We start from the raw sequence: 12522 nt of genomic DNA on the forward strand, positions 1-12522 counted from the left end.
CAGGGGAGAAGAAAAGGAGGAATGTGGGGAAGGGTTGTGTTAGGGGGTGAGAAGAGGGGGCAGTGAGTGGGCTGTAAAGTGAATGATTAAAAAAGAAAGTTCGTGTTCTACCAATTGGCAAAACCTAAAAGAAATAGACAAATAATTTGATATTTATGACTTATCAAAGCTAAATAAGGAGCTGATAAATAATTTAAACACAAACAAATAAATATATAAATACACAATAAGCCAAAAATGTTAACCTATATGGGATATTTGGGGACTGGGGAAATACCATTTTTGTTTCACTTACTTATACCACTTTAAAAAATACATGTTTATTTTTAATTATTTATATGTGTGTGCCTGTGTGTAGGCATAAGCTATAAGTTCTGAGTCAGATTTGGTCTGGACTGAGAGACTGTTCAGAAACACTTTATGTAGGTGCTGAAAACCAGCTGAGGTCTTCCCTGGGAATATGTTATCTTAACTATTGAGCCATCTTTCCATCTCAAAGTTTCTGACTCTTGAGGTGAGTGAAAGATCTATAGCTAACTACATACGGTTTATATTACTAACATTTTTAATTCTCCTTTACCTTTAGGACTGAAGTTCCAAGAAATTCAAGAAAGGTTTGGTGAGGAATTCTTTAAAATATGCTTTGACGAGAATGAGAGAGTCCTTCGAGCTGTGGGCAGCACACTGCAGGACTTCTTCAATGGCTTCGATGCCTTGTTGGAACACATTAGGACCTCTTTCGGGAAACAGGCCACTTTAGAGTCCCCGTCTTTCCTATGCAAAGAGCTTCCCGAAGGCTCTCTCATGCTCCACTACTTCCACCCGCACCGCACAGTGGGCTTTGCAATGCTGGGGATGATAAAGGCTGCAGGAAAGAGAATCTACCATTTAAATGTGGAAGTTGAACAAATTGAAAGCGGGAAACTGTGCTCTGACGATTCAAACCCAAGCAATTGTAGCTGTCTCACTTTCCTTATCAAAGAATGTGAAACCACGCCGATCACAAAGAACACCCCACAAAGTACTTCCCAAGTTCCTGCAGACCTCAGAATCAGCATCAACACTTTCTGCAGAGCCTTCCCCTTCCACTTGATGTTTGACCCCAACATGGTGGTCCTTCAGCTTGGGGAGGGCCTACGAAAGCAACTTCGGTATGACACTCACAAAGTGTTGAAGTTTGAGGACTGTTTTGAGATCGTCTCTCCAAAGGTCAATGGCACTTTTGATAGAGTCTTGCTAAGATTGTCCACTCCATTTGTGATAAAGACCAAGCCTGAAGCTTCTGGTACTGAGAATGAAGATAAGGTGAGTAATCATATCTTCCAGATGAGGGCTGGGATTAGCAGAATGGATAGTTATTTCAATAAATTTTATATGGGTTATAGTTGTGATTATTTGGGCAAGAGAGCTTTAAGTGCCATTTAGAAGATTACTGGTCCATGGATGTATGCAGAAAGATTTGGATGTATTTTCAGGTTTTTTGTATAGTGTCTGCTTCATTTGTTAATTCATTTCACCACATAAATCGAAGACACTTATTAATACTAGCCACAGAAATTACAAAATGATAGGACTCAGTAAAAAATCTAACACTATCAACTTATCAATATTTGCATGTACTGACTCTAACTGTGAGAGAAATTTCAAGGTTGTGGGCTTGTCTGGCTTGTCTTTAAGTAAACAAACAGACAAATTGGCTTTATTGTGATTAGGATCTCTGAGATTTTACATTCTCTGAACACCCTGTTTATATTATGTGCTAAAGAAAAGAAATATATATCCTTTCTAAGTTGGACATTTAATAATTAAATTTAGTATTTAAATTCAAATTGTATTCAGATAGAGACTTTTCTTTTTAAACAACTTTCACTACTTAAAAGAACATAACAATGAATACTGTTTTAGTGTAGATTTTTATCTTTTTAGTTTTTATTTGGAATTTTTGGCCATAAAACTATAAGTAGCTAATGAAAAGATACTAGAAATAAAATTGAAAATAGTTGAGTTCCAGCAAATATTTGTCTTTTAGTTTCTTTCTTTTAAAAAAAGCTAACAGTATTGCAATATAAAAGATAAGAAAAATCAGTTGTGAATACACTTATCTTTTTGTTTATACTTTAGTAATCAATAGGAAAAATCATGGTAATTTTTAGGGTGAATATTTGAATGTATACTCATTTAATTTCCAATAAGATACTTTCAGTCTGTTTCTGAATCATAGTAAACAGATCTGTTTTGGTCTATTCCTCAGGATTCTAAGTAATTTGGGGAAATATTTGATTTTTGGAATGTATAAGAAGGAAGATGGTAGAGCCAAAAAAAAAAAAAAAAAAAAAAAAATTGAGAAAACAAGTACTCCATGTTCTGAAGTGTCTGAAATGATATGTCAAAGAAGAAATGGCTTCTGAAAACTACAGCTAATGATTTCTTAAAATGTTTTTATTGTTGACTAGTGTATGATTTTGTTGTTTGATGGAAGGATTTTAAACAAAGCATTTGAGAATGATAAAAAGATGTACATTTATTTCAAGTGACTGAATCAAGTGATGTAGAAGATTCACTGTAACATTTTTGTTATTAAAATCCTGTGGTTTAAAATGACTTGAAGATAGACTTGGGTTTCCACTTAGCAGGTGGTACTACTGGTCCTAATAATACTAGTGTTAAACAAAAAGGTATTTTGTTAATATTTTAACATGTATGTTATGTATTTGATAAGCTCTGTACGTTTTGAATCCTTTACAGAACGAAGGACATTTATTAAATGCCTACATTTGGAGTTACTTCAAACCTTTAGTTATTGTTTTTTACTTAGATAATATTGAAACTGACAGTTCTGTTTTATAAAAGTTCAATATTTGGCTAAAAAAACCTTGAAGACATTTTGGCCTTTAAATTAAAGCTAGCTTTTAAAAATTTGCCTAAATGAGAACATATTATAAATGTCAATTTATATCTTCTATAGATTTAAGAAAAGACATCTGTAGTTTAAAGTTACTGCTTCAGACTTTTCTTCCCAGATTTTACTGTGCTTGGATTTCTATTTAATTTGTGTACCCAGATGATGAATAAACACAATGAGATGATGACTCAAATGTCAGGGCCCCCTGCCAATTCAAATGATCAGGAACTGTGCTCATTGAGAGAATGCCATTATCATTCAAACATGTCAGTGATGGTTTAAAAATAATATAGCAGGACTTTTAATTAGAGTGAGATAGTAATCTTCTCAACCTTACATCGACATTCTTGCTCCCTTGCTTATGTTTGCCAGAATGGTGAACTTGCAAGGCTACAGCTGTTTCCAGTTGAATGTTACACAGTCAATGCCATAGCTTTTTGAACAGTGAATAATCTTTTGATTTAGTATCTAACCAAATACACTAGACATACATTTTAAAAAAATATGCAAGTAGGAAAGAAAGCCTGACTTGAAAATTATGTGCTTCTTGTTAAATCTGACCTTCTTCATATGAATCATTTCCTCGTAAAAGCTATCCTTGATCCATTACTGCATGTCCCTGGGGCTTCTGCTCTTTTAGTGAGCCTCCATAAGAAAGTACCATTTTAAGTACTCCATTTATTTTATTTCCATATTTCATTTCTTTAAGGACTCTGTTACCATGTCTCACACTGAAGCCTTTCATTACTAACTCTTGAGGGCACGCATTAAATTGTAATGAACTCTCAGCTACTGTTAAAAAGATAAAGCAAATAGATAAGTTAGGGGATGCTAAGACATGTGCAGAGCTAAAATGCTTTCTATAAACTGTGCTCATTGTCGTTTTGCCTTCTAGTTACTGGTTAAGTGCAGGACTGAACTGAACATGCTCATGAGTGATTTCATAAGACGTTAATGAAATAAAGCCAACATCCTCTGCTCTACATTATACTCTTAATCCTCCTAAATGTGTAGGGGTGGCAACTTTCCTATTTTTATTCAAGTTCAAATTCTCTGTCACCATTTTATTTCCATATTCTAAGTCAGTCCTTAAAAATAGATAACCCGGTACCACAATCCATGTTTGATCATTGTAAAGAGACAGCACAACCATGGAAACTTTATAAAAGAAAGCACTTACTGGTGCTTGCTTACATTTTCAGACATTTACTCTGTTGTTATCATGTAAGTTAGCATGGTGACATGCAGGCAGACATGGTACTGAAAACATACCTGAGAGTTCTACATATGGATGTTCTGCAGGTGGCAAGAAGAAAGAAAGCTACTGGGATTGTCTTGGTCACTTGAAACCTCAAAATCCACTGCCAGTGACATATTTCCTCCACTGAGGCCACATTTACTCCCAAAATGTACACAGCCTACTTCCTCTCAAATAGTGCTATCCCTGCTGGCTAAGCATTCAAAGATATGAACCTATTGGAGGGTGTTCTTATTAAACCTGCCACACTGCAGTTCTTGGTCTCCATACTCTTACAGCCAAATCATAATGCAAAAACTCATTTATTCCTACTTCAAATGTCCTCATAGTCTACACAGTCCAAAATGTAGAGTCTTTTTTGTGATTTAAGACCTTTTACTGTAACCCCCTGTATATATAGTCTCTTTGGAGATTTAAGGCAAACTCTTAATGTAAGAAGCCCCTCTGTGTGTGTGTGTGTGTGTGTGTGTGTGTTACCATGAAAAAGTCAGGGCAGGGGGCATACTGAGGAAATTCTGGTTCAAAACAAAATCTAAAATCAGTAGAAGCCAATTCCAAAATCTGCATCTCCATGTTGGATGCTAAAGTGCTCTTAGGTCTCCAACTCCTTCCAGCTTTGTTGATGCTGCATACTTCTCCTTTGGGAATGATTCCACACCCCATCTGCAGCTCATTTTGGCAGGTCTTTTTTGACTCTGGCATCTCCAAAATTTTGGGGTTTCCAAGGCAATCCAAGCTTCACCTTCACAACTTCAGCCAATGCCTCTCTGTTGCTCCATGCAGAGAAACTTCTGATATATGCCTAGCCTCTGTGGCTTTTCTTAGCTACAGTGGGAGATTCAACAAGCCTTTTCTTGTATCTGCCAGAATCATGTGGCTAAAGTTGTAAAATTCTTCTGATTGTTGAGGTTGAAACATGAGCCTTTGTTCAATTCAAAGAGCATCTACAGTTGGTTCATTTCCGTCACTGTTTACTCTTTTCTTTAATTCCTTTTCTCAAGTTGGAAGCTTAGCAGGTGGAGTCTTGTCCAGAGGTCACATTAGCTTTTCTTTAGACTTTTATCTCCTTGAGCACTATGCTAAGCTCTATTATGCTTTGCGTCTTTGTTCTTTTCAAACTGCACATTTGTATTTTTCCATTCTCAGCCTGCTCCTTTTAATAGTAGGTATGCAAAAGAGTGACCATTAATTACCACACAAAGTAGGCTGTCTTGGGAAACAGAAACAAAAACAGAAACCAAACCAAACCAAACCAAACCATACCAAAACAAACAAACAAACAAACAAACAAAAAAACAAAACTCTTAAATTTAGTCTCAGGCAGATTTCTTTTTCTTTTCTGATGGGGGACCACGCATAGTAGGCTGTCATGGGAAACAGAAACAAAAACAAAAACCAAAAAACAGAAACAAAACTCTTAAATTTAGTCTCAGTCAGATTTCTTTTTCTTTTCTGATGGGGGAAAGGCAGCCATATTTTTCACCAAAATATCGTAAGAAACATCTCTAGGCCACTTACTAATCTTCTCCTTTTAAACTTCCTGAGCTATGCTATCATAATCTATGTGGTCTCAGCACCACTATCTTCCTACTAGAGTGAGCCTTTAAGCTCCACTTAAAGCAACTGACTACTTTCCTAACAGAGTCCTAACATTCATCACACTCTACCCTCAAGCATCATGGTCAGGCCTGTTATATATATATATATACTCTGCTCCCTGCTAACGTCTGTTCTAGTCACTCTTCTATTGCTATGAAGAGACACTATATCCACAACATCTCTTATAAAAAAAGTATTTAATTGAGGCTGCTTTACAATTTCAGAGATTTAGTCCATTGTTATCATGGCAGAGAGTATGGTGACATCCTGGAAGACATGGTCTGGAAACGTACCTACGGTTTCTAAATTTGGATCCATAGGGCATAGAAAGAGAGAAAGCCGGTGATCTTGCCTTGGGCTTTAAACCTCAAAATTCACTTTGGTGATACACTTCTTCCAAAAAGATCACACACTCTAACAAGGACACATCTTCTAATCCCTCCCAAATAGTGCCAATCCCTGATGACAAATCATTCAAATTTAGAAGACTATAAGAAGACCTCTTATTCAAACCGTGCTGGCATGTATGCATATGCAGCATGTACCCACAGATGTCAGAAGAGGACATGGGACCCTGCTCTTGAGTTATGGATATTTGTATGCTGTTATATAAATGATGGGAATTGAACTAAGGTCTGCTGAAAGAATAGAAATGCTCTTAAAGACTGAACAATTTGTCTAGCTCTTTATTGGTTATTTTTAAACTGATTCCCCATCGATGCATATTCCCTAAGAAAGGCATCTTTGGTTGTGATCTGGTATATTTCACATCATTCACATCTATCATTGTTCTGGACATTTATGAAACAGGTTCTTTTTAGGCTAAATGCTCTTGTGGTAAACTTGAAAAGAAGTTGGGGGTTAACATTTCACCATAGAAACATGAACCATTGAAAGATACTCTAAGGCTTACTTCAGTGGAACACACATTCATATAAAGAGTCCTGTTAGAAAATCAGAGTAATGACCCATAAAGTCTTTCTCTGTGTTGTTAAGTCAAATTTCATGGAGAAAGTACCAGCTGAGGTGTTTCTCAGACACTGATTTTAATTTAAGTCTGTATCATTTCTGTTATATTTTCTACCTGAATATGAAGAAACCTAGAATGCAGTATTTGTACTCATTTGTAAATCATACTTAATACAGTTGATTAAGTACCCTTCTCATCATTGTAACAAAATGCTTGTTAGAAAGAATTTGCATTTATTTGGGCTAATTTTTTCAGAGGGTTGCCATCCATTGTAGAAGGAAAGGCAGGGCAGGGTTTATTGCTGCAGGAGATTACAGTAAAGGCTTCTCACAATCATTTTTAATTTTTATTTTATTACTTCTGTTTTTTACGGTCATTACCCCCCTCCTGGTCTGCCCTCCCTTATTTCCTCATTTCATTCCTCCTATTTGCTTTCTCTAAAAATATATCCCAATCACACACACCTTTTGTCTACCAGGCCTTCCCACTTTCTGAGGCTTCAAGTCTCTTGGGAGTTAGGTGAATCTTTACTCACTGAGGCCAGAGCAGGAAGTCCTCTGCTGTATGTGTGTCAGGGGCCTCGGACCAGCTAGTGTGTACTGCCTGGTCGTTGGCCCAGTGTCTGAGAGATCTCAAGGGGCCAGGTTAGCTGAGACTCCTGGTCTTCCTATCGGTTCACCATCCTTAATTTCTTCCAGCCTTTCTCTAATTCAACCACAGGGGGCCACAATTTCAGTCCATTGGTTGGGTGTAAGTATTTCCTGTTTGAGTCAGCTGCTTGTTTGGCTTCTTGGGGGACAGCCATGCTCAGATCCTGTCTATAAGCATCATTAATAGTGTTGTCCTTGGATCCTCCCCTTGAGACATATCCCAAGTTGGGCCAGCCATTGGACTGCCTTTCCCTCAGTCTCTTCTCCATTTTTGTCGCTGCAGTTCTTTTAGACAGGAACAATTCTGGGTCAGAGATTTGGACAGTGGGATGGCAACTCCATCCCTTCACTTACTGCCCTGTCTTTCTACTGGAGGTGGACTCTTTAATTTCCCTGTTCCCACTGTTGAGTATTTCATCTAAGATTCTCCCTTTAAATCCTGAGTCTCTCACTTCTCAGATTTCTGGCACATTCTAGAGAGTCTGTCAATCTCCCACCCCCTGAGGTTTCATATTCGCATTTATTCTCTTGGCCCCCAGCACTTCTCTTTCCTGCCCTCTCCAGGACTTAATCATGTTCCTCTTTCACTGCCCTTCTCCCACCTCACATCCAACTCTCTTTTTCCCTCTGCCTCCCATGATTGCTTTTTTGTCCTTCCCAAGTAGAATTAAATAATCCTCTCTTGGGCACTTCTCTTTGTTAATCTTCTTGAGTTCTATGGATTGTATCCTGGGCATTATGTACATTTTTTCCTGTTATCTGACTTTATTTTTTTTGAACAACTTTATTTTAAAAAACAAAGATAAATGTACAAATTATAATCATTTTTGCATAAAAGTATAAAAATACATTTTTGTCAGTGCTTGGCTTTTTTTTCCCCAAAGGCTTGATAGTGTGCATTAAGGTCTTAGTAGTTACAATGAGCATAAAGTACATGCAAAACAGGATGTAAAACAGAACTAGTCAGTTTTCTTGGTGTGTGAGGATTAAGCATAATGATTTTTCTTTTTTTTTTCTTTTCTTGAACTTCATACAGTCTGTGAGTTGTTTCTGGGGAGTTCAGAGCTTTCTGGGGTTAGCATCCAATTATCAGTGACTGCCTATTATGTCTGTTCTTTTGTGACTGGGTTATCTCACTCAGGATGATATTCTCTAGATGCATCCATTTTAAGAATATCATTAAGTCATTATTTCAGATAGCTGAATAGTATTCCATTGTGCAAATGTACCACAATTTTTGTATCCATTCATCCACTGAAGGACATCTGGATTCTTTCAAGCTTCTGGCTATTATAAATAGAGCTGCTATGAACATTGTGGTGCATGTATCTTTGTTGAATATTGGAGGGTCTCTGGGGTATAGGCCCAGAAGTGGAATAACTGGATCTTCAGGTAGTACTATGTCCAGTTTTCTGAGGAACCGCCAGACTGATTTCCAGAGTGGTTATATCAGTTTACAACCCCACTGGCAGTGGAGAAGTGTTCCTCTTTCTCCACAACCTCGCAGGCATCTGCTGTCATCTGAGTTTTAGATCTTGGACAATCTGACTGGTGTGAGGTAGAATCTCAGGGTTGTTTTGATTTGCATTTCCTTGATGACTAATGATGTCGAGAACTTCCTTAGATGCTTCTCAGCCATTCAATGTTCCTCAATTGATAACTCTTTCTTTAGCTCTGTACCCCATTTTTAAATAGGGTTGTTTGATTCTCTGGTGTCTAGCTTTTTGAGTTCTTTGTATACCTTGGATATTAGGCCTATATCTGATGTGGAGTTGGTAAAGATCTTTTCCCATTATGTTGGCTGCCATTTTGTTTTCTTGACAGTGTCCTTAGCCTTACAGAAACTTTGCAATCTCATTAAGTCCCATTTGTCAATCTTTGACCTTAGAGCACGAGCCATTGGTGTTCTGTTCAGGAAATTTTCTCCTGTGCCTATGTGTTTTAAGGTTTTCCCTATTTTCTCATCTAATAGTTTCAGTGTACCTGTTTTAATGTGGTGATCTTTGATCCACTTGCACTTGAGCTTTGTACAAGGAGATGAGAAAGCGTCTATTTTCATTCTTCTGCATGCTGAGTGCCAGTTGGACCAACACCATAAGTTGTATAGGCTGTCCTTTCTCCACTGAATGTTTACAGCTCCTGTGTAAAAAATAAGGTGACCATATACATGAGGGCTCATTTCTGGATCTTCTATTCTATTGCAATGATCCATGTACCTATTTCTGTACCAGTACCATGCAGTGTTTAGCACAATTGCCTTGTAATATAGGTTGAGGTCAGGGATAGTGATTCCCACAGATGTTTTCTTGTTGTTGAGTCTGGAATTCGCTATTCTAGGTCTTTTGTTATTCCAGATGAAATTGCATATTGCTCTTTCCAACTCAATGGAGAATTGGGTTGGTATTTTGATGGGGATTGCATTGAATCTGTAGATTTCTTTTGGTAACATGGCCATTTTTAAAATGTTGATCTTTCCAATCCATGAGCATGGGAGATTTTTTTTCAATTTTTTGAGATCTTCCTCGATTTCTTTCTTTAGAGGTTTGAAGTTCTTGTCATACAGGTCCTTTACATGCTTAGTTAGAGTCACACCAAGATATTTCATATTTTTTGTAACTATTGTGAAGGGTATCTTTTCCCTAACTTCTTTCTCTATATGTTTGTCCTTTGAGTAAAGGAAGGTTACTGAATTGTTTGAGGTAATTTTATAACCAGCCACTTTGCTGAACTTGTGTATCAGCTGTAGCAGTTCTCAGGTGGAATTTGTGGGGTCACTTAAGTACACTCTCATGTCATCTGTAAATAGTGATGTTTTTACTTCTTCCTTTCCAATATGTATCCCTTTGATTTCCTTTTGCTGTCTAATTGCTCCAGCCAGTACTATGTTGAATAGGTAGGGAGAGCCTTATTGATTCCCTGAATTTAGTGGGATTGCTTCAAGTTTTCCACAATTAAGTTTGATGTTGCCTGTTGGTTTTCTAAATATTACTTTTATTATGTTTAGGTATGGGCCTTGGATTCCTGTACTTTCCAAGACTTTAAACATGAAGGGGTGTTAAATTTTGTCAAATTCTTTCTCAGCATCTCGTGAGATGACCATGTGGTGTTTTTCTTTGCGTTTGTTTATATGGTGGATTACGTTGATGGATATCTGTATATTAACACATCCCTGCATCCCAGGGATGAAGCCTACTTGATAATGGTAAAATATCGCATTGACGTGTGTTCTTAGATTCAGTTTGCAAGGATTTTGTTGAGTATTTTTGCATCAATGTTCATAAGTGAGATTGGTTGAAGTTCTCTTTCCTTGTAGGGTCTTTGCGTGTTTTAGGAACGAGGGTTATTGTAGCCTCAAAAAATGTGTTAGGTAGAGTTCCATCTGACTCTATTTTGTGGAATAGTATGGAGAGAATTGGTACTATGTCGTCAATAAATGTTTGATAAAATTCTGCACTGAACCCATCTGGACTTGGGCTTTTTTTGGTTGGGAGACTTTTGATAACTGCTTCTATTTCTTTAGGTGTTATGGGATTATTTAGATTGTTTATCTGGTCCTAGTTTAACTTTAGTATCTGGTATCTGTCTAAAATTCATCCATTTTCTCCAGATTTTCCAGCCTTGCTGAGTATAAGCTTTTATAGTAGGGTCTGATGATTTCTTGAATTTCCTCAGTTTCAGTAATTATGTCTCCACTTGGTTTTGTTGATTGTTTGAATGGTTCTTTTTGTTTCTATTTGGTCTATTTCTTTCCTAAATTTGATTATTTCTTGCCATCTACTCCTCTTGGTGTATTTTCTTCCTTTTGTTCTAGAGATTTCAAGTGTGCTGTCAGGTTGCTAGTGTATATTCTCCCTAGTTTCATTTTTGGAAGCACTCATTGCTATGACTTTTTCTCTCAGTACTGCTTTCAATGTCATTCCATAAGTTTGGGTATGTTGTGTTTTCATTTTCATTGAATTCTAGAAAATTCTTAATTTCTTTCTTAATTTTTTCTTTGACCCTGCTATCATTTAATAGAGCATTGTTTAGTTTCCATGTGTTCATGGGCTTTTTGTTGTCTTTGTTGTTATTAAAGACCAGCCTTAGACCATGGTGATCTGAAAGGATGCTTGGAAATATTTCAATCTTCTTATATCGATTGAGGCTTGTTTTGTGACCAATTATGTGGTCAATTTTTGAGAAGCTGCCTTGAGTTGTTGAGTAGAAGGTGCATTTTTTTTTTTTTTGGGATGATATGTTCTGTAGATATCTCTTAATTCCAGTTGGTTCATAGTCTCTGCTAGTTTTACCGTGTCCTTGTTCAGCTTCTGTTTCCATGATATGTCTATTGGTGAGAGTGGGGTATTAAGGTCTCCCACTATTATTGTGTGGGTTGAAATGTATTTTTTGAGCTTTAGTAGTATTTATTTTATGAATATTGGTGCTTTTGTATTTGGAGCATATATGTTAAGGATTGAGATTTTCTCCTGACAGATTTCCTTTGTAATGAGTAAAAAGTATCCTTCCTTATCTTTTTTGATAACTTTTGGTTGAAAATCGACTTCATTCAATATTAGAATGGCCACTCCAGCTTGCTTCTTGGGGTCGTTTGCTTGGACTTTTTTTCCCACCCTTTTACTCTAAGATAGTGTCTGTCTTTGTCTCCGAGATGAGTTTCCTGTATGCAGAAAATGCTGGGTTTTGTTTATGTATCCAGTCTGATAGGCTATATATATATATTTTTTTTTTGGGAAGATGAGTACATTTATGTTAACAGATATCAAGGAATAGTGGTTGCTGTTTTTTGTTATTATTGCTTTTGTAGGTTTATTTGTGCCTGTGTGTGTTTATTCTTTTGGCTTTCTTGCTTATGAGTTTGCTTGTTTTTTACTAGGATGTAGTTCCCCTCATTGTATTGGGTTTTCCACTTAAAATTCGTTGTTGTGCTAGGTTGTGGTCAGATATTGTGTAAATTTAGTTTTGTCTGGGAATATCTTATTCTCTCCATCTATTGTGATTGCTGAGTATAGCAGCTTGGGCTGACACTTGTGCTCTCTTAGGGTCTGAATGATCTCTGTCTAGGCTCTTTTAGCTTTCATAGTCTCTGTTGAGAAATTGGGTGTGATATTGAATGGTCTGCCTTTATATGTTACATGACCTTTTT

The 12522-nt window shown here is 36.9% G+C and overlaps 1 protein-coding gene across 1 annotated transcript in view; it reads left to right on the plus strand.

The window, feature by feature from the left end:
* Positions 1-12522, plus strand: part of GUCY1A2 (guanylate cyclase 1 soluble subunit alpha 2) — a gene marked incomplete at both ends in the record, with an annotated part of 289102 nt that overhangs the window by 69673 nt on the left and 206907 nt on the right. Inside the window, one exon of the mRNA XM_080932509.1 lies at positions 587-1305. Coding sequence (XP_080788635.1) covers positions 587-1305 — 719 coding nt within the window. The remainder of the gene's footprint in view (positions 1-586; positions 1306-12522) is intronic.

The sequence above is a fragment of the Micromys minutus genome, assembly GCF_963924665.1.
Source record: "Micromys minutus genome assembly, chromosome: 18".
Classification (NCBI taxonomy): domain Eukaryota; kingdom Metazoa; phylum Chordata; class Mammalia; order Rodentia; family Muridae; genus Micromys; species Micromys minutus.